This window comes from Cervus canadensis, chromosome 13, assembly GCF_019320065.1.
Source record: "Cervus canadensis isolate Bull #8, Minnesota chromosome 13, ASM1932006v1, whole genome shotgun sequence".
NCBI classification, from domain to species: Eukaryota; Metazoa; Chordata; class Mammalia; order Artiodactyla; family Cervidae; genus Cervus; species Cervus canadensis.
Genome location: NC_057398.1, coordinates 50,017,661 through 50,039,828, shown reverse-complemented (window position 1 = coordinate 50,039,828; position 22,168 = coordinate 50,017,661). Strand labels below are relative to the sequence as shown.

The 22,168-nt window shown below is 48.9% G+C and overlaps 2 protein-coding genes across 2 annotated transcripts; both read right to left on the bottom strand.

Moving 5' to 3' along the window:
- Window positions 1-5,879: 5,879 nt before the first annotated feature.
- Window positions 5,880-9,933, bottom strand: PYCR2 (pyrroline-5-carboxylate reductase 2). The gene is made up of 7 exons (XM_043485942.1): window positions 9,713-9,933; window positions 9,362-9,432; window positions 8,127-8,306; window positions 7,810-8,031; window positions 7,528-7,620; window positions 7,179-7,342; window positions 5,880-6,612 (listed from the first exon to the last, which is right to left on the bottom strand). Exons 1-7 carry the CDS (start codon window positions 9,777-9,779, stop codon window positions 6,447-6,449), a joined length of 963 nt encoding a protein of 320 aa, XP_043341877.1. The 5' UTR covers window positions 9,780-9,933; the 3' UTR covers window positions 5,880-6,446.
- A 6,636-nt stretch (window positions 9,934-16,569) lies between these two features.
- Window positions 16,570-20,033, bottom strand: LOC122451755. Its single transcript, XM_043484665.1, has 4 exons — window positions 19,958-20,033; window positions 18,824-18,925; window positions 17,446-18,703; window positions 16,570-17,392 (listed from the first exon to the last, which is right to left on the bottom strand). Exons 1-4 carry the CDS (start codon window positions 20,031-20,033, stop codon window positions 16,570-16,572), a joined length of 2,259 nt encoding a protein of 752 aa, XP_043340600.1.
- Window positions 20,034-22,168: the final 2,135 nt, after the last annotated feature.

Here is a 22,168-nt window from a genome sequence, read left to right as displayed (position 1 = left end):
AATTAGTGTTATTTTTCCATTTTAATGGAATAATGATCAATTGAAATCAAAGCAGATGAATGACTTACATGAACTCATCTGGCCAGTGAAGATTAGAATGCAGACCTTTGATTCAGGGTGACCAGTAACTGAGAGGTACAGAGGTTTCTCAGCATCTCCGGGTCACCACTACCAACGTATCTTGATTGACAGGAAAAGTCTCTGATGTCTGATAAAAAATATTGCTGCTGCAGCCCACCAAGTGCATTTCTGGTTTTATTTTCAAGGAAGAGAGAGCATTTCTCCATGTAGAAAGTGTGTTAGTCGCTCAGTCGTGTCCGACTGTTTGTGACCCCGTGAACTGTAGCCTGCCAGGCTCCGCTGTCCATGTAGTTCTCCAGCAAGAATACTGAAGGGGGTTGCCATTCCCTTCTCCAGGGAACCATCCCGACCCAGGGATCAAACCAACGTCACTTGCGTCTCCTGTATTGCAGGAGGACTCTCTACCGTCTAAGCTACCAGGGAAGTCCTATTGAAAACTGTTAGAAAATTGATTTCCATTCCTGTCCCTTTTTACTTAAACATTCCCGAGGACTGACCTTACTTAAAGGACTCCAAAGCCGTATGAAATGGCTGATACCTTTGAGGTGTCCTCGTGCTGAAAAAGCTCTCAGGTAGCCCTGGGGGAGGGACAGGGTGCAGTAACTGAGGTGCCCTCAAGACAGAGTGGCAAGGATAGAAATTCACTGTGTCCCTCACATCCCAGCCAATCAAGCACAAGCAGAGCATCTCACACGTGCTCAGTAAACACTCACTGATCGAATAAGAGCAAGTGGTAACCCAACAAACAGTGGATTACCAGGTCCAAAGACAGGCTGGGAGCTGCACGGGGCTTTCACCTCAGTAAAGCAGATGCCTCAGGAGGCACAGCAAGAAATAGCCCAAACTGACATTTTTAAAAATATATATATTTTACTGAAGTATAGTTGACTTACAGTGTTTCAGATGCACAGCAAGGTGATGCAGTTATACACATACACGTATATTATTTAAAAATTATTTTCCATTGTAAGTTATTACAAGATATTGACTATAGTTCCCTGTACTATATGGCCAAAACTGACACTGAAGCAAGATAGATGTCATTAATTCATTCACGACTGCAGGCATTCATTCAGCTGCATTTACTGGGTGTCAAGCACTAGGACCAGGAGGGATGTTCTACAACCCAGCCCGCCCCCAACCACAGGAAGCACCCAAACTGGTGGGGGAACCAGACAGGAAAACAGATGATCATCATACGACAGACATGGTGTCATTAGAGAGGAGTCAGAGTTTTCATAGGAGCCCAGAGCCAGGCTCCAGCCCATCCTGGGGTCTCGTGACCCAGAAGGTGGCGAGGTGGAGGAAAGAGACTGATGCCCAGAAGACCATCTGTCTACCTTTGCCAAGGAGGACACGCTCATGCCCAGAGTGTTCCTGAATGCAGTTTAAGACCAGAGTGGGGCACTTAGGTAGTGCCAGCCCTGACTGACCACCTCGGGGAGATGTGTCATGCTAGAGCACTGCACAGCCAGAGCAGCCTGGCAGCCCCTGAAGGTTTGCAGGATGTATTTGGTGACTAGGTGACACCTTCATATGATTCCTAAATCAGTACAGTACAAAAAGGATTATAATGAGATATCTTACTCCCACCCCTGCCCCCATCTGCCGTCTTCCCTCTGTCCCCCCTGTACCCCTCTTCTTGGTGTCTTGTGTAGCCTTTGAGAGTTTCCTCACCCAATTTTGTATCCCCACTTTCACTTTTAAAACTTATTTCACGTTTAAAACTTATTTTAAAACTTTTAAAACTTAAAACTATTTGACTGCACAAGTCTTAGTTGCAGCATGCAAACTCTTAGTTATGGCACATGGGATCTGGTTCCCTGACCAGGGATTGAACCCAGCCCCCTGCTTGGGAGCTCAGAGGCTTAGCCACTGGACCACCAGCAAAGTTCCCTCCCCATCTCTTACACAAGGTAGCACACCATCCACTCTGGGTTGGACCTTGAAAAGAGGTGCATTTTATTTTCAGAGCACTCCTGATCTCACATTGACACGATATCCGTTCTGCCTACGTTCTGGTTTATTGGTGAAAGCAAGCACAAGTCAAGGCTTTAAGAACTTAGTTAGATACACAGGAGGGCCTGTCTACACCACGGGAATGCTGAGGGAAGAGGCCCAGTCAGGCTCCCCAGAGAGTTGCTTAGTAACTTATGGTCACATGGGGACAAGGATGAAGGAGGGTATGTTTGTGTCCCACAAACGGCCTGCTGGTGGGGATTGGTGAAAACATTTTTAAGTCTTTCAACCATGGAGATCCTGCCTGCTTATCATAAGCAACAATCTAAAGCAAAATAAATAAAGAAATCAAGCAAGAAAGTAACCTCAATCCCACTTCCCCAAAGTAACTATTGCTAACATCTGGGCCAGAGGTTCATGCCCCCATTTCACAGGAGAGCGAAACTGAGGCAATAGATGCGGGAGTGCTTGGGGGTTGGTGTCCTGAGAGAAGCCAGTTATGAAATGGGGGTTGCACCTGCTCGAGGCCCGGCTGCTCCCAGAGTTTAGTTGGGGGAACAGGGAGGGCTCAGTGCAGGCAGAGGGTTGGTTGGCTCCTTCCTCACTCTACCTGTCTCCATGCTGCCTTTTCCTCTGCCTTCTCGTGTTTTCCACTTCTCCTCTCTGTGTCCACATCTGTCCTTGGCCCTTGTGCAATTCAGAACAAGAACTGAGTCTCACTGACTAGGGCACATGCCGGCCTCACAGGGCACTCAGCACAGAGGGCGTTCAGCACGCTTCTTGAAAGGCTGCCCTGACCTCCAATGCCAGCTCTTACTCCTAAAGGCTTGCAGGGGGCATTTGGGTGTTCTCCTGGTGGCTCAGGCCACACGCTCCAGACCTTCCGGACAGGGTGTCCACTGGGAGCTGCCGGCCCCTGGCTCTGCCTGCCTGTGTCTCCCGCCCCTGGCCGGTCAGCCCTGTAAGAAGGCGGGCAGCTGAGGGGGCAGGCCTGAGGCCCTGTGGAAAGATGACCGGAACAGTTTTTCTTGAGAGGTCCTCTTTAATCATGCCCTGGAGGACTGGGGCTGCAGCCATCTTGGGTGAAACCTAGTCCTGACCGTACATACCTGGTCAAAGCTCAGAAGCAAAGGGCAGGGAGGTCCTGAACAGGTGAGGATTCACCTGAGCCAGGTGGACTCATACCAAGGCATGACCGAGGCCTGGCAGTTAGGAGGTCCTCAGTAAATGTATGTTGGTGGGTTTAGGCCTGGGAAGGGGGTGGAGGAGATGAGGGGACAGCATCCTATCACCTTAGACAGCTTGTCAGCAGGCTTAGTGCAGAAAGGACAGAACTTGGTATCAGACATGGATTTGAGTACTGGTACCTCAGATATGCAGATGACACCACCCTTATGGCAGAAAGTGAAGAGGAACTAAAAAGCTTCTTGATGAAAGTGAAAGAGGAGAGTGAAAAAGTTGGCTTAAAGCTTAACATTCAGAAAACTAAGATCATGGCATCTGGTCCCATCACCTCATGGAAAATAGATGGGGAGACAGTGGAAACAGTGTCAGACTTTATTTTTTTTGGGCTCCAAAATCACTGCAGATGCTGACTGCAGCCATGAAATTAAAAGACGCTTACTCCTCGGAAGGAAAATTACGACCAACCTAGATAGCATATTAAAAAGCAGAGACATTACTTTGCCAACAAAGGTCCATCTGGTCAAGGCTATGGTTTCTCCAGTGGTCATGTATGGATGTAAGAGTTGGACTGTGAAGAAAGCTGAGCGCCAAAGAATTAATGCTTTTGAACTGTGGTGTTGGAAAAGACTCTTGAGAGTCCCTTGGACTGCAAGGAGATCCAGCCAGTCCATCCTAAAGGAGATCAGTCCTGGGTGTTCATTGAAAGGACTGATGCTGAAGCTGAAACTCCAGTACTTTGGCCACCTGATGCGAAGAGTTGACTTGTTGGAAAAGACCCTGATGCTGGGAGGGATTGGGGGCAGGAGGAGAAGGGGACGACAGAGGATGAGATGGCTGGATGGCATCACCAATTCGATGGGCATGAGTTTGAGTAAACTCTGGGAGTTGGTGATGGACAGGGAGGCCTGGCGTACTGTGATTCATGGGGTCGCAAAGGGTCGGACACGACTTGAGAGACTGAACTGAACTACTTCCTAGCTAATTAAACTAGGGCAACGTATTTCCTTTTTTTAAAGCTTTATGAAGTATAACTTACATACCATAAAATTCATCACTTTAAGTGTACAATTTGACAATGTACAGGTTAGTGCAACAATCGCCATAATCTGATTTTACTTGCATTCTTAGTGGTTCAGTTGTGTCTGACGCTTTGCGATCCCATGGACTGTAGCCCTCCAGACTCCTCTGTCCATGGGATTTCCCAGGCAAGAATACTGGAGTGGGTTGCCATGCTCTCCTCCGGGGATCTTTCCCACCCAGGGATCGAATCTGTGTATCCTGCATTGGCAGGTGGATTCTTTACCACTGAGCCACCTGGGAAGGCCTGTAGCATGTGTATTTCCCATTTATTATTGAATAATATCCATTGTGTGTATTACACATTTTATCCTTTCATCAGTTTTTCAACATTTGGGTTATTTTCGATTCTTGGCTATTTTGAGTAATGCTGCCATAATATCCACGTGCAAGTTTTTGTCTTGGATACATGTTCTTCTCTCAGATTGGTACCTACAAGTGGAATTGCCTGGCTACTCTATGCTTAACTTTTTGAGGAACTACCAAACTGTCTTCCAAAATTGCTGCACCATTTTACATCCCTACCAGAGATACTAAGAGTTCTAACTTCATATCCTTGACAACATTCGTCATCATCCTTTTTAGTGAAGCACGACACTAGTGGGTGTGAAGTACTATCTCACTGGGCTTTGATTGAAAATGGCAACCCACTCGTTTGCTTGTCTGGACCAGTTTGCTTGCTCAACTCTGTAACCCCACGGACTGTAGCCCGCCATACTCTTCTGTCCATAGAATGGCGGGCTACAGTCCGTGGGGTCAGAGTTGAGCATGACTGAGCAATTAACACTTGACTTTCGTAACTAATGGTGTTGAGCATCTCTTCATGAACTTATTTGGCATCTGTAAATCTCCTTTGGTGAAATATCTATTAACATCTTTAGGGGCCACTTATTTAACGTCTTACTCTTAGGACAGGCTCCACCAGCACCAGGGTCCACATGTTCTAGATGTTTCTACTGAGCCATTCCACACAGTCTCATTTCATCATTTCATACTCACAACCTTTTGATGAAGGATGACCTCTATTTACAGGGATGAACTCCTGTGGTCAGAGATACTTAGTAACTTCTCCATGGTCACCTAGTTAAAACTGGTGGAAATTAAGGTGTGAACTCAGAGCTGCTGCTGCAGCCAAAGCCACAGGCAGGAGCTGCTGGGGAAGAGCACCAGGCACACAGCCTGCACAGGGAAACCGCAGGAGTAACCAGCAACCCAACTGGGCGAAGTTGCTGATCCCCTCTAGGCCTCAGTATCTTCTGTAAAGTGAGGGAAAGAATAGTTCCTCCCTCGGAGAGCACTTGTCTGAGTCTGATGCAGTGCTTGGCCCACTGCAAGGCAGGCAGCTTCCTCCATCTAGGATGCTGCCTGCTCCCCAACCCCACAAAGTGGAAATGAGCATTGGCCCACTTGACCCTAGGGGCTGGGCTGGAGCAGAGTGTCATTACAGCTGTCAGGGCCTGGCCCCTTATTTCTTCTCATCCCTACTTCAGTGCCCTCCTGCTGAAGCCAGGAACACCTGGCAAGGGCCTCAAGTTCTCTAAGATGATGATTTGAGATTAAGCGTAAGAAAAGCAAGGTAATAAAAAATAAAACTTTATTAAAGCAGCCAAACTTAGCAACATTGAATAACACATTTTCAATGGTACACCTATGAAGCAAGAGTTAAATATAACACAGTCTAATAAAAAATATATATATATAACACAGTCTAAGATGTGCATTTCTGATTGTGATAATTCTAAGTCACTCACTTCTTTTCCCCAATTCGAAAAGTCCTTGTCATGTTTCATACACCTTGACTCAGCAACAAACTGACCCTGCTGTGGGCTCCAGTGGGAGGACCCCAGTTGAAGAGGTCATCCACTGAGGGTCTCCAGGCCTGCCTACGGAGCTGGGGCTCTGAATGGAGTCCCAGTCTCCCTCTCCTCCAACTGTGTGAGGTCTGCATCTGGTTTCCAGTGTCAGCCACCCCTTCAGAGCATCTTCTAACACGAGACAGGAGGGGAAACCAGTGCTGCTGGGTCTAACAGACGGAAGATGGTTTATCATGAGGACCTGAAGCTGATTGAGCCTCTGTCAGCTCGCCCTGCATGGCCCCCGCAGCCAAGGGCTCTGGACACAGGGGAGGGCAGACCCAGGCTGCCTTAGTCCTTCTTGCCTCCTGGGACTGGGCTTCTCGTGAGGAGCTTCCCTGAGCTGGTTTGGGTCAGTGTGGTCACTGTGGGGGATTCCAGCTTCACTCTGTCCAGGAGGGTCTTCTTGAGGGCAGCTGGGGAGATCTTCTCTTGGTCAGCCATGGACTGCAGCTCTCTGCAAGCAAAGTCCCAAGAGGTTGAAGGAGGAGCTAGAGCTAGATACACAAGATCTCCCCATCCACTTAACCCCAACCCTTGCTGACTTGATACCACCCGAACTTAGAACCCCAAACCAAACACTGTCCTAAGCTTCTCAGAAGTGCTATTTAACTAAGTATGGCTTACTACACACAGGCAGAGCTTCAAGTGGTATCTGTGATCAGCTAGAGGGAGAGAGAGTGGGGGAAAAAAAAAATCACAGAATTGGGGGTCAAAGACTTGAAGTCTAATCCTACCTCCATCACTTACTATCTGTTTGACTTTGGGAAAGCTGTTATCTCTAAACCTCAACTTCCTCATCTGGAAATCAAAGCTAACCCCAGTTATCAGAACTGTGTAAGAATTACATGAAGTAAGGCCTGCAAACCCTTAGGCTAACAGAGTCTAATAAGTGGGTTATTAACACAGCACAGACTCCAGCAGTGCTAATGGGACACAGAAGGCAGATTCTGTAAGACACTGACAGCCCACACGAGACTGGCTCCAAGTGGAGGGCCTGGGCAGAAAAGGAGAGAGACCCACCGTGTTCGGATACAGGAGGCCTCAACCGCGTTGATGAGCAGGGAGCGGAAGCCCCCGCTCTCTAGGAAGTGCAGGGCGTGGATGGTGGCCCCCCCAGGGGAGCACACATTGTCCTTGAGCTGGCCTGGATGCTGTTCTGAGTCCAGCAGCATCTTGGCAGCTCCCTAGGGCAGGAAGGGCCATCAGAGGAGAAAACTGCTGGTGCCCCTTGGGATAAGCTTCTCCACACCCACTCCTCCCCAATCCCTATCCCAGCTTCCCCACCAAGCCCTGTCCTGGCTCAGAGAGCCCTAAGAATCCCAACCCACCCCACACCAGGGTCCAGAACACGCAGGGAGACGATACTAACCAGCAAGGCCTGGGCCCCCAGTCGGACGGCCAGGCGCCGCGGCAGGCCCATCTTCACCCCACCGTCAGCCAACGCATCCAGGGCCATGAATGCCTGTGAAGACAATCACTGAGCCCCAGGGCTGCAGGCACTCAGGGGCATGCGCAAAGGTCTTTTCCTGACAACTAGCTCCAAGGGTCAACCTCCACCACTAGACAGCCTCACCCAAGAGGTGGGCGACACCCCCAGCCCAGGCTTGCTCGCCAGCCCATCATGCATCCCAGAGTCCCCAAAGGGCCTCACGTAGGCAGGCCCGCTGCCGCTGAGCCCTGTGACGGCGTCGATCAGGTCCTCCTCCACCTCCGTGCAGAAGCCCACGCTGCTCATGAGCTGCTCCAGGAGCTGCCCGTCCTCCACCAGGGCGTGGGTGCCCGTGGCGTACACTGTCGCGCCCTCCCGCACCACCACAGGTGTGTTGGTCATGCAGCGGATCACCTTGGGGGCCGGCTGGAACGCCATCAGCTTCTGGGGTGAAGGCAGAGGGCCAAGTGAACTGCCAATCCCACCAGCACCCACCCCCGCCTCCCATCACACAGGGGTGCCGGGGCTGAGTTGGACACCTTTTCCACAGAGCTGATGGTGACGCCGGCCGCACAGGACACCACGATGTGCCTGGCCTGGACGTCGGCCCCGATCTCATCCAGGATGAAGGGGATGATGTGTGGCTTCACGGCCAGGAACAGGACGTCACTGTGCCTGACCGTCTCCTTGTTGCTCCGGGTCAGGTTCACACCCATCTTCTGCAGGAGAAGACCACCAGGCTTACAGTGTGTGGCAGCCTCATGAGCCACGGCCCTCTCAAGGAGCAGCTGAACCCCTCCAAGCTCACATGGCCAAGGGCAGCCTGGAATTCCCTGCCCTGCTCCCCTCAGAGTTTGCCCCTACCCCCATTGCCTCGACGTTTTCCAGTGTTGCTACTGGGCAAGTGAGTGCTGGACATGGACAAGCTTCCTCATGGCAAACAGGAAATCGCTGTCTCCCATCCCCACCAGTTCTCTGGCACCCAAGGCACCCCTCTGCCAGGTAAGACGTCTCCATGGCTGAAAAGTGGCACAGGTAAAGTGAAAGGTGAAAGTGCCCAATGGTCAGAAGCAGGGCTCTATCCCAACCCTGGACACATGTGCATCAGGGTGCCTGGTCTCTGTGTGGTCCAGAGGTGTAATGGAGGACACCCCTCTAAGACTTCACACTAAAAAACAAGGCCCTCCAGTGATGGCAACACCTACCATCCCAGGCCCAGACACTGCCTGTTACCTGCCGCCTGCCTCATAATCCATCCTCTCCTACACTGCTCAGGTTTTGGGTGAAGACTTGGGATATTCTTTGTTTAAAAAGAGCAACAACTAACTTGCCAGGTTCTTTCCCAACATGCTCATTTACACCTCAGAATAGCTCAGCAAAGTGACTACTGTGGGCTTCATTTTATAAATGCGGAAACTGAGGCTCAGAGCAGCTAAGTACCTTAACTGCTTAAGCTAAGTACCTCAGCTAAGTATCTTAACTGAGCTAGTGGATGAAGCAAAGTGACTATTTTATTGGGTACCTACTATGTGCTAGGTGCTTTCCACACATCAAAACCTCAACTAACCTAATCACCCCAGTGTCTGGATTGGAACCCAAGTCGGTCTGCCTGGCTGCTCGCACCACCCTGAGCTGCCCCAGAAAAGATGGAGGATAGTGATGCTTATGGTGGTGAGGTCAACGCCGGCCACGGAACAGCACAGGGGTTCAGCTAATCAGGCCACCCTTCTCCTGGGTCTCCGCCGCCTTCCCCACACCCTCATGCCCCACCTACCCTGAGAGCGGACACCGTAGGCAGGTCCATTTCCGGGGAGCTGGCTATTATTTTGTGAGCCGACAGGATGCCTACAGAAGACAGGGCTTTTCAACTGGGGATCATGGCCCACCCGGTTCCCATGTTTTCCTTGGGAGAGCAGAGTCAAAATCCACGCCACTCCGACCGTTGTGGAGGCGGTCGCTGGTGCCCCCCTGCCCTTTAATCCCTTATTAGGGATTTGGGAATCCTTAATTCCCTAGCAAACGCAAGTTCCCCTTTCTTCATTCCCTCACGTTCGTGCGGCGGGGGGCGGTCACAAGCTAAGCTGGGGACCTTCCGCGCACCCGCCTCCCGCCCTCAGGCGCTTACCTGCTGCCGTGAAGCCCCGCGCCAAGGCGCAGGCCAGCTGGCCGGCGCCGATGAAACCCACGCTCATGGTTATCCGGGCTCCGCGTCTGCCCGGCCGCCGCAGGAGTCCGCTCAGAGCAGCCCTGAGAGAAACGTGGAGAACCGAGAACGTAGTCGGCCCGGAGACGAGGCGCCAGATCCGGGGAAACGCGCGCAGCTTCCGGCCTCGATTCCACAACCCCGCCTCTCTCACGCTCACCCAACCATGCCGCAGGGTTCCAAACGGCCCCGCCCTGCCAGAGAGACCAATCCGCGGCCGGGACGGGGCCGTGTGCCCGCCTTCTGACACGGGATTGGTGGGCGGAAGCTCCGTCACAGCGCGCGAAGCACGGATCTCCGCGTCAGGGACGCCCCCTCCCTGGGTGTCCCCAGAGACCCGCCCCTACCTGCGAACGGAGGTTGCCGCTGGCAACCCGGCGCGGCACTAGGTTCAGGCCGGCGGCGAGGTCTGGCTCATATTATTTGTGGCGCTGGCCATCAGCCGCCTCTCGAAAGCTAGAGAAACTCTCCAGGTTGCTGATTTGAGGGGGCGAATGTGACGCTCCTGGTGAGGCTTTAGACTGGAGCGTGGAGGCCCGTGGGCTGCAGGCTCCTCCGTGCACCCGGGGATTATCTAGGTTGGAGCTGGGAATTCCCTCATTACCGCCCGCACCCTCTCCGCGCGCGCGGGGAGGCGGTGGGGAAGCCCCGGTTATTTACTTGAACTTACATAGTTTACGCGATTGGTCTTTTTTAACTAGTTATGCAAACAGAACCAGTTCCTCAGTTTAGAAAATGATGGGCTCCTTAGGACCTGACTAAGGTGTCCCCCGACCATGCTACTTGCTTTCAAAAGTTTCATAAATGTGAGTTTACTTTTTCATCACTAATAAATTTAAGAGAATTGATGCTTTTGAACTGTGGTGTTGGAGAAGACACTTGAGAGTCCCTTTGGACTGCAAGGAGACCAGTCCATCCTAAAGGAAGTCAGTCCTGAATATTCATTGGAAGGACTGATGCTGAAGCTGAAACTCTAATACTTTGGCCACCTGATGCGAAGAACTGCCTCATTGGTAACTTTCTCTGATTAGGAAGTAATATATACATATTGAGAAAAGTTTGGAAAATACAAAAAAATAAAAGTAAGAAGTCAAAATCACCCATAGTCATATTTCCTAAGGATCGTTTCTTGCAGGCATTTTTGATATATCTCCTTACACATTATTTTCTGTGCATACAGACCTTTTCCATCATTGGAAATAAAATGATACACATATGGTTTTGAAATTTCTATGCTATATATACAATAAATATTTTCCAAAGTTACTGTAAAGTTACTTAAAATAACATTTGGTGACTACTTAGTATTCCATTATACAGATGCTCAGTCACTTAGATTTTATTTTCTTACGATGACCTTGCTGACTAAAGATCCATTTTGTTTGTGCAGTGGCCCCTGATGTGGCTCTCATGACCATTATGTCTGGTGCCTGTGAATTTCCTTTGGAGGCAAGTGTTTATATGTATAAAAACAAGTAACAAGTGAAAGTCAGTCAGTTCTGTCCAACTCTTTGCGACTCCGTGGACCATACAGTCATGGAATTCTCCAGGCCAGAATACTGGAGTGGGTAGCTGTTCCCTTCTCCAGGGGATATTCCTAACCCAGGGAGGTCTCCCACATTGCAGACAGATTCTTTTACCAGCTGAGCCGCCCCGGAAGCCCTGGGCGTAAGTGTTGAATAGATGAGATGGGATGGGATGGGATGGGACAGGATGGGACGGAACAGAACAGGACCTCCTCACCAACCCAGCCACTTAGGACACACCCTCAGGAAAGGTCACAGGCTGATGCTTCTATTCAACCACAGACATACACTCTCCTTGTCTGGCACCTGTCTTCTTGGGTACCTACTCTACTCCTTTACTCCATCTGAAGGGACAGAGAAGCCCAGAAAGAAAGCAGGGAGTTCACTAAGATTCCAGGACCGCCCACCTCACTTCTCTCCTCTGATCCTCTCATCCACCAGTCAGGTGGGTTCAGCTGTTCCTGCCCTTCCTCCCTTCTCACCCCCCACAGTCCTGCCCCCCTGTTCCCCTCTAGCTGTCCCAACAAAGCGAACCGTGCTTCATTTTTCAGTCTCAAGGCCTTCCTGGTCTGTCTCTGGATAGTAGGGTCATCTGTCCTAATGTTAGGGGAAGCACACTGATTGAAACCTCCCACCCTGGCCAGGCACCATAGTAACTATTGGCATGAGTTGTTTTACGACAGGAGGTCCTGGTAAGGAACACGGAACTAATAAGCCACCACCAACCTGAAGAGTTCGGGAAAGGTCAAAAGGAGACACCACATGTCCAACTACCTCCCAGAATCCTTCTCTCTGGCATCCATCTTGGCTGAACAAGGGTGCACCACCAGGACGGACTCTGAGTCAGAATGATTGGCTAAAGACAACCCGGAAACTAATCCCATCACCGTAAAACCGAGCTTCGAGCCAGAGCTGTTCTCCTGGGTTCCCTTACCCTCCTGCTCTCCACACAGGTGCCCTTTCCCAATAAAACTTGCTTTGTCAGCACATGTGTCTCCTTGAACAATTCATTTCCAACTGTTAGACAAGAGCCCAGTTTTGGGCCCCGGAAGGGGTCCCCCTTCTTGCAACAAATGGTGACTCTGGCAGGACTCTTCTCTGCAACTGGTATCCTGACCCCTCGGGGTACTCAGGGGCCAGCTTGCCTGCCAATGGACCAGACCCAGCGGCCACAACTGGGACTCTTTTGTCCCTGGTCTCCTCCTGATGGGGACAACTGACCAGAGTGCCCCAACCGGGTAAGGAACAAGAGACTTTATTGACCTTCTCCCCTGCCCTCTCTCTTTCCTCTGCTTCACCCTTCCTATCCTTTCCCTTTTTCCTAGTCCCCCAGTCCTGGTTGCAGGAATCTGGTTGAAGGGCCTCAGCCTGAGCTGAGGATTGGAGACTGATGACCTCCTCTTAGCAGAGAACTCAAATTCTGGTTCTATTCTGGTCTGATTTCTGGTAGGGCCGAGTTACAATCCTCCCTTCTCTGGAGGCCCAGGGTAAAGTCCCATAACGCCTGGGTATCTTCAGGTGGCAGGAAACATCTGTAAGGCCACCGTTTTTGCCATCCCCCCCCCCGCCTCCTCCCCCTTCTTCTTTCAACCTGGTTTCCTTTCCTCCCTTTGAAATGTTTGAAGACCTGAGATATTTTCCATTACTCTGTTAGTACTTGGATCTAAAGTTCTGTGTCCTAATAGAAGGTTTTCTGAGAGACTGTATTCTTGTATTTAAGGGAGTGTCTGATGAGGACTGCCAGGTCTATATGTGTGTTTTAACTCTGTGTTCTGTGTTGTGATTTTTGATGGCCATTTTGCTTTGTCTGGCCACCATTTGGTTTAGACCTGCTGCCATTTTGTTAGAACTTGATTTTCTTTCCCTGTGCCTTGAGACCAGGGCTCTGGCTCTGTCCTCAGAAACACTTATCTAGACCATCTCTAACCCCTGAGATTGAGGGAAAATGGGAAAAAGGCTTTAAAAATTTTATTTATTCCAACTGTTTTTTCTAAACTAGTAAATTTTATATTGTAATATCTAATTCATGACTAAGCTTAAAAAATGAAGCTAGATCTTGCATTGTGTCTGTCTAAAGATGTCTTGGTATGTCTTTGTCTCTGGCTAATATTTTTGAGGTTAATTTGTAAATGAGCTCTATTTAAATGGCTTAAAGAAAAGTAAGTGCTTACAAATCAAATAATTCTAAATTAAACAATAAATTCCAGGTTCATGTGAACTGGGAAATATTTAGTATTAAATACCTGATATTAATGTTTATTTGTTGACCTATCTAATGTAAACATGTCTTAGAGTAATTAACATTAAGTGGAATATTCTCATTGTACCTAGGTTTAATATAAGTTAAATATTATCATATCTGTTGCAAGTTTGTCAACAAGGAAATTACCTCGAGTGAAGAAACTTCTAAAAAAAAATGTAAATGAGATATGAACTTTTGGATAAACTCTATTAAGAATAATTATTCTTTAGAAATATCTATCTAAAACAGTCTCTCCAGATGGTCATAACTTGAATTTCTAAGGGTTGTCCTAAACAAAGTGTTGGACGTCTGTTGAATAGTTAGGTCATTTTCAAATAAAATAAGATTTTGAAACATTTACTACTAAACACTAATTTCCTTTTACAGAGAAACAAAGAGGTTTGGGACTATAAATGAATTACATTTGGTGTCATCCTAAAATGTTCTAAGAAAGCAAGGGTTTTAAAAATTATCACTGATATTTATGCTCACCAATCTATAAAATGCTAATATAAAATTAGTTCTTGGTTGCTAAAGGAAAGTAGGAAGTGTGTTTTCAGTTAAAAAAAAAAAAGTATGAAAAAATACTAAAAAGAGTTATGCTGTTGTACCCGGATGGCGGAATCCCACCAAACACCACAGGAGCCACGGATCGATGCAAAAACAGTGAGGAACTTTATTACAAGCTCGAGCAGGGACTCTCTTCACACAACAGCGAAGGAGCCCCCAGTGAAAGCTGCGAATCATTTTTATACTGTATAGCAGGGGAAGCGGGAAGGGAAGCTTAAGGGGATTGGCTAATTCATACTGTGCAGCAGGGGAAGCGGGAAGGGAAGCTTAAGGGGATTGGCTAATTCATACTGTGCAGCAGGGGAAGCGGGAAGGGAAGCTTAAGGGGATTGGTTAATTCTTCAACTAAGGATGTCGTGGGTTAGAGTAAGGGGGGTGAGGGACTTTCCTGTCCTCCCCTGATTGGCTCGTTGAGTTTCTCCTTAAATTTCATTTTCTCTCCTCGGGAGGGGGTTTTACTCAAAATGGCGGTGCTATCCTAGAATGGAGTCATTTGGGTTTCACATTTCACATTTCCCCCTCTTCTAGTTCCTATGGAAGGCCCAATCATGGGTCTTCTACAGAGTCAACTATATCATCTGTGGAGACAGTCAAATATTGAGATCTGAGTAACATTAGGTGGACAGTATTAAATCTATCTTTTACAAAGGACATAATTCTATTTAATATACAGGGACCTACAGTTAAGATTAATAACAGTAGAATGAGGGGTCCTAATAGAGAAGAAATCAGGGTGGTCAACCAAGGGGAAGTATTAAACCAAGACTCGAACCATGATTGTTCATTTTCTCTTTCTTGTTTTCGCCTACTTAGGCCTTCTCTAACTTTCTGTAGAGATTTCTGTACTACTCCTGAATGGTCAATATAAAAACAGCATTCTTCTCCTAGGGCTGCACATAGTCCTCCTTGTTGTAAGAATAGCAAATCTAAACCTCTTCTATTTTGTAACACTACCTCAGCCAGAGAACTTAAGGATTCTTGGAGGTGGGAAATGGATTTTTCAAGCTGTTCAATATCTTCATCTATGGCAGCCCTCAGTTGGTTATACTGCTTATTTTGGAGCGTTAAGGCTGCAATTCCACTTCCAGTTCCTATAGCCCCTAATCCCACCAGGACAGCTAAAGTTAGGGCAGTGACTGGTTCTCTTTTTACCCTATACTGATCTGGTGTCTCTAACCTTGGTTGCAGTTCTGAACAATAGTTTAGCCGGGGGATTAGATGGACTAGGACACAGAAATTTTGAGAGGTTTTTAGTGCCGCCTGGTGGGCACACGGGGTTAGTCCAGCGGAGCAAGCCCACCATCCATTTTCTGGTGGGGTGATCCACTGGTGGGTGGAATTAATGAGGTTGGTCATAGGGACTGTGTGATTACATAGGTGTTGATAAGTCTCAGGAATGGCCCCTATGCAGGTGCCTATACCCGTAATGGAGCTTACTGTCAGGCGGCCCGTACCAGGTTGTTGCTGCCATCTACAGGCTGAGATATCGGCAGCCACATTGAATCCTGAAGAAAAAGCAACTGCCTCATAGTAAGGAGGCCTTACATTATAGCAGAGCCAGCAACCATTTGTTAAGTCCAGACGAGAGGCATTAAGGGTAAGATATGCTGAAGAGATCATCTTTATAAAGGGGTCTGTAGGTGGAGACATGTCGGCTATGGGAGGAGTGTGTGGAGTAGGCCCAGTATCCCGACTTTGGTTCTGGGAGGGAGGTTTTGGGGTTACCACCTGGGAGGAAGGTTTTGGGGCTATCACCTGGTTTGGTCCCAAAGCTACCTTGGGGGTCAAGTAGAGTGGTCCCATCTTTAATTTAAGTTCAAATCGGACTCCATTGTCAAACCCAGTCTTATAAAGACATAGGCCCCAGGCTCAGCCTACATCCCACCTGGTAAACTTTTTCCCTTTATCTGTGAACTTAATCTGTAATGGAAAACATTGTCCAGGTTTAGACAATATTCCCTGAGACCTGCATTTTGGGGTATTCTGGGGTAATTTTATCTGAATGAGGTCGTTGCCAGGATTGATGGGCCAAAGGACCGTTCCCGAGGTTTCACATCCCCAAGCGGGGCAATAAAAAGAGTCAACTCCCCCACATTTTTCAATTTGGTTCCGATCCCTTCCTCCCCCTGGGCAGACATAGACAGGCACTTGTTCTAAATACTGTGGGCCCTTACCCTCACAGTTATGGGTGAATAAGCCGTAGGAGCCATGAGCAAAAAAGTTGGTCAGTTGGCTGGGACCATGGAAGCCGTTATTGTTGGCCGCCAGGACGTACAAATCAAAGGTCAATACGGGCCACCATGTCCCTTTGGGGGCTACGTTGGAACTCAAATTAAGTATTTCTCCAGTCTCAGGGTTGTAGACCATCCAGGTCATGTTAACCGGATGATGAGGATTGGCTGAGGTAATCCCCTGGAAGGCTGCCCAGAGTACAAAGTACCTTAAGAGGGAGATGCTTCTTTGGGGCATTTCCAGAGTTTTAGCTTGAGTGGATTGTCCGGATGTTTGGAGACTCTCCATTGTGGCAGAACCTCGTGGAGGTCGGTGAAAGGATCAGCAGGCCTCACATGCGAGAAGTGGACCCATGTTGAGATACCATTTACCTTGAGGGCTGTTGGTGTGTCTAGGATGACAGAGTAGGGTCCTTTCCAGCGTGGTTCGTGGGTGCCTGAGTGGTGTCTCCGCACATAGACCCAATCTCCTGGCCGAAAACGATGCGGTTCAGGCGGTGGCTTGGTGAGGTATAGGGCTTCTAGCCGTTTCCAAATGTCCTGTGCAGGGAATCCGAACCGCGGCAGGATCTCTTCTAAGAGTTTGTTTGTTACTACCTGGGCTGTCTCCTTTTTTGTTGGATAGGCCTCTACCCATCCAGAAAAAGTATCAGTGAAGACTAGCAGGTATCTATATCCGTATTGTCCCGGTTTTACCTCAGTAAAGTCTACTTCCCAGTAGGCTCCAGGGCATGTTCCCCTTTCTCTGGCTTCTTTAGTTGCTCCTGAAGTCTTTGTTGGGTTTGTTAGCAGGCAAGCCTTACAGTCTGAGGCAATTTTTTCTATTTTCGACCAGTAGTCTTTGATGACAATCTTTGCAGTTCTGACGAGATTCTGCATTTTTTTCGCCCCTAAATGGGTTGCATTATGAATTTTCCTGAGCAGTTCTGTCCCCAGTTGTTCTGGTAGGATAGGCGCTGACTTAGCGTCTTTCCACCAACCATTTTTAAATTGTGTCATAGGTAAGGAGTTAATCCATTCTATATCTGTTTCACTGTATTCGGGGTTATCAGGTAGAGTCATGGTCCCTGGATCAGGGAGTCAAACCCCAAAACCGGGGTAACAGATGCTAGAGCAGCTTCCTTGGCTGAAAGATCAGCCAGTCGATTGCCCCTTGCCACGGGGGAGTCGCCTCTTTGGTGGCCTGGGCAGTGGACTATGGCCAGTTTCTTGGGCAGCCAAAGGGCTTGTAGAAGCTCAAGAATTGTCTCTTTATTTTTTACAGTCTTTCCTTCAGCCGTCAGGAGTCCTCTCTCTCTATAGATGGCCCCGTGTATGTGCGCTGTGGCAAAGGCATATCTGCTGTCAGTATAAACGGTCAGTTTTTTTTCTCTACTTCTTTTGAGTGCTTCAGTCAATGGTATAAGTTCGGCTTTTTGGGCCGAAGTCCCACGGGCCAAAGGGGCAGCCCATATGACTTCTGTCTCAGTGGTCACAGCCGCACCCGCATACCTTTGTCCATTTTGTACGAAGCTGCTCCCATCCGCATACCAAGTCAGTTCAGCATCCGGAAGGGGGACGTCTTTCAGATCAGCTCGGATCCCACATACCTGAGCCAGGATGTCAGCACAGTCATGTAGTGGAGCGTCCAGGTCTGGATCCGGCAGGAGTGAGGCTGGGTTCAAAGTAGTTGGCGGCTGAAAAATGATTTTGGTAGGCTTTAGTAGTAGTCCCTGGTAATGGGTCAGTCTAGCGTTACTGATCCATCGATCTGGAGGTTGTCTCAATATACCCTCTATGGCATGTGGAGTTGTTATTTGCAGTTCTTGTCCCAGGGTTAATTTGCCAGCGTCTTTTACTAACAAGGCCACAGCAGCCACCATACGCAAGCAGGGGGGCCATCCACTAGCCACTGGGTCCAGTTTTTTTGAAAGACATGCCACTGGTCTTTTCCAGGGTCCCAGTTTCTGGAGTAACACCCCTTTGGCTACCCCTCTGTTCTCATCTACATAGAGAAGGAAGGGCTTAGTGACGTCAGGTAGACCTAGGGCAGGGGCTGACAGGAGGGCTGCCTTAATGTCCTGGAAGGCTTTATCCATTTCCTCTGTCCAGGCAAATGGTATAGTTGCCTGGTATAGTGGTTTTGCCATTTCAGCAAAACCTGGGATCCATAATCTACAGAATCCAGCGGACCCCAGAAATTCTCTAATTCCGCGTTGACTCTGGGGCTTAAGGATCTTTAACACAGTCTCTTTTCTAGCTTTGGACAGCCACCGCTGTCCTTCCTTTAATATGTATCCCAGGTAATGAACCTCTTGTCTGCCAATTTGTGCTTTCTTTGCAGAGGCCCGATATCCCAGCTCACCTAAAGTATACAGGAAGTCTCTGGTTGCCTCCAGACAGGTTTGTTGGGATTCTGTGGCCAATAAAAGGTAGTCCACATACTGTAGCAAGGTAACCCGTGGGTGTTGGATACGGTACTCACCCAGGTCCTCATGTAATGCTTCGTCGAAGATCGTGGGCGAGTTCTTGAATCCTTGTGGTAGTCTCATCCAAGTTAGTTGCCCATGAATGCCTTCCTCTGGATCTGACCATTCGAAGGCGAAAATATTCTGGCTTTTGGGCGCCAGGGGGAGGCTAAAAAAAGCATTTTTTAAGTCCAGTACCGTATACCACTGGTGATTGGGGTTCAAAGAGCTCAAAAGAGTATAGGGGTTTGGTACTGTGGGGTGGATGTCCATCACCCGTTGGTTAACTTGTCTCAAATCCTGCACTGGCCTGTAGTCATTGGACCCCGGCTTTCTGACTGGGAGAAGGGGGGTATTCCAGTTGGATTGGCATGGGCGTAAGATGCCCTGAGCCAACAGCCTGCGTATGTGAGGGCAAATACCCCTTTGTGCCTCTTGTGGCATCTGATATTGCTTGACTCTGACGGCCTCTGCTCCTGGTTTTAATTCAATATAGATTGGGGGCCAATGTTTGGCTAAGCCTGGTCCTCCGGTTTCTGCCCAGGCTTGTGGGTATTCATTAAGCCACTGTTGCATGTCAGCCTCAGGGGCTACTTTGGAGGGACCTTGGTGTAATCTGTACTCATCTTCTATTTGCATGGTTAGAACTTGTACCGGCTTACCAGCCGGGTCCGTAACATTCACCCCCTCAGGTGAGAAATGGATCTGGGCTCCTATTTTGGTTAGCAAGTCTCGGCCAAGCAGTGGGTAGGGGCAGTCTGGTATGACCATGAAAGAGTGGGATACCCGGCCCGTGCTCAGATCTAGGTTTCTTCAGGTAGTCCATGAATATTTTTTTATACCAGTGGCCCCCTGCACCCATGAAGTCTTTGAAGAGAGTTTTCCCCGTGGGTCAAGCAGGACAGAATGTTCGGCCCCAGTGTCCACTAAAAACTCAATTGGGGTCCCCTCCACTTTTAAGGTTACCCTGGGCTCGGGGAGGGGTTCCGGGTCCCATCTCCCCTAGTCGCTCAGGTCCCCCAGAGCCAAAACGTTGGTTCCTTGTTTGAACTTTTTAGGGCAATCCTTAACCCAATGTCCTTCTTTTTTACAATATGCACACTGGTTCTGTCCTAACTTTGGTTTTCCCTGGGGGTTAGGTTTTGGCTTACCTTCTGCCAGTTGTCTCAATTTCTTCTCTCGTTCGTTCAGCTGGGCACTGGTGGCAGCCAGGAGAATGCGAGCCATATTTCGGGTCTGCTGGTTGGCGGCTCTAGTCTGCTTCTCTTCAGGTGTCTCTCGGTTATTATAAACTTTCTCTGCTACTGCCATCAGATCTTGAACAGATTTTTCACCTAATCTATCTATCTTCTGTAACTTCTTCCTTATACCTGGGGCTGACTGATGAATAAAATGCATCATTAAGGCTGACCTAGTATCCTCTGCCTCAGGGTCCATGGGAGTGTACTGACGGAATGCGTCCATCAGTCTCTCCAGGAACGCCGCAGGACTCTCTTCTCTCCCTTGCTGTACATTACCTACATTAGCCAAATTAGTGGGCCTGCGAGCGGCCGCTTTGAGACCCCCAACAGAGTCTGGCGGTAGACCTGGAGCCGCTCCTTACCTTCCGCCGTGTTATAGTCCCACTGTGGCCTAGACAAAGGGAAGGAAGAGTTAATCGTTGCAGGGTTAGCCGTGGGCTGCCCATTATCTCCTGGCACCAGTTTCCGCGCCTCTAGCTGGATCCTTTCTCTTTCTTCTGTGGTGAATAATATCTGGAGTAGCTGCTGACAATCGTCCCACATAGGTTGATGAGTAAACAGAACAGTTCCTAACAAGTTAATAAGCTCTTTAGGTCTCTCTGAAAATGGGGCGTTCTGGGCCCTCCAATTGTATAAATCACTAGTAGAAAAGGGCCAATATTGAAGGGGCTGATTTCCATCAGCATCAGGGGGACCCAGAGCCCTGAGAGGAAGAATAGCTGCTGAAGTAGAGTCGGCAGGCCCCCCGGGGGAGGCGGCCCTACAATTTCGAGTGTTCATTACAGGTCCTCCCCCAGCCGCTTCTGGAGAAGGTTGGGGAAGTAGGGGTTGGGGCTGAATAGGAGGAGGGAGAGAATATGGTGGAGGTGTGATAAGGAGGTCAAGAAGAGTCGAATCTTCCTGTAAAACAGGGGCAGAGGGGGCAGCCGGAGGCTTTTTCTTTTCTTCAGCCACTAGGATCTCCATGGCTGCTGCTGCCTGTGGAGGTAAAAAGGGTTGGATCCATGGGGCTGGGCTGACTATTAGATCTTCCCAAACCAGGATATATGGGACCTGGTCTGGGTGTCCGCTTTGAGGTCTGAGGATGATTTCTCAGACTCTCCGGACAGTCCTTAAGTTGAAAGTCCCTTCAGGAGGCCAGCCTATGTTAAAGCTGGGCCATTCAGCACTGCAAAAATAACCATCCGAGATTTTTTAATTTCTACACTCAGATTATGAGCTGGAGCTCTAACTTCTTTGAAATGGTCAGTTATTAAGGTAAGCGGAGAGCATCCAGATTGGGTCTGTCCCATCGTCGGTCAGTCACACAATGAACAAATAAGACGATACACCAGACAAATAACAGAGCGCGCAATTCCGAGAACAAAAGGTACAGAGTATATCAGCTGTATATCAGATATATATATGGGACTATATATATATATGGGACTACTGAGTGGGAGCTGGAAGACGTCTCTTCCTGCTCCCTGCTGGAGACCGTACCGGCGCGTCCGCCTAGGTTTAAGTCCAGCTACAGAGCGGGGCCCCTTACAGATACAGATGCAGCTGCTGCTACTGCTTACCGGCCGCTCGTCCTCCGAAGCGCGGGTTCTGGAGGGTCCAGGGGATCCCGGACGAGCCCCCAAAATGTTGTACCTGGATCGCGGAATCCCACCAAACACCACAGGAGCCGCGGATCGATGCAAAAACAGTGAGGAACTTTATTACAAGCTCAAGCAGGGACTCTCTTCACACAACAGTGAAGGAGCCCCCAGTGAAAGCTGCAAATCATTTTTATACTGTATAGCAGGGGAAGCGGGAAGGGAAGCTTAAGGGGATTGGCTAATTCATACTGTGCAGCAGGGGAAGTGGGAAGGGAAGCTTAAGGGGATTGGTTAATTCTTCAAGTAAGGATGTCTTGTTAGCTACTGATTGGTGGGTTAGAGTAAGGGGGGGTGAGGGACTTTCCTGTCCTCCCCTGATTGGCTCGTTGAGTTTCTTTCTCTTTAAATTTCATTTTCTCTCCTTGGGAGGGGGTTTTACTCAAAATGGCGGTGCTATCATAGAATGGAGTCTTTTGGGTTTCACATTTCACAATGCATGATCAGTATTTTCTAGAATTGGATTACAATTAGTTAGATA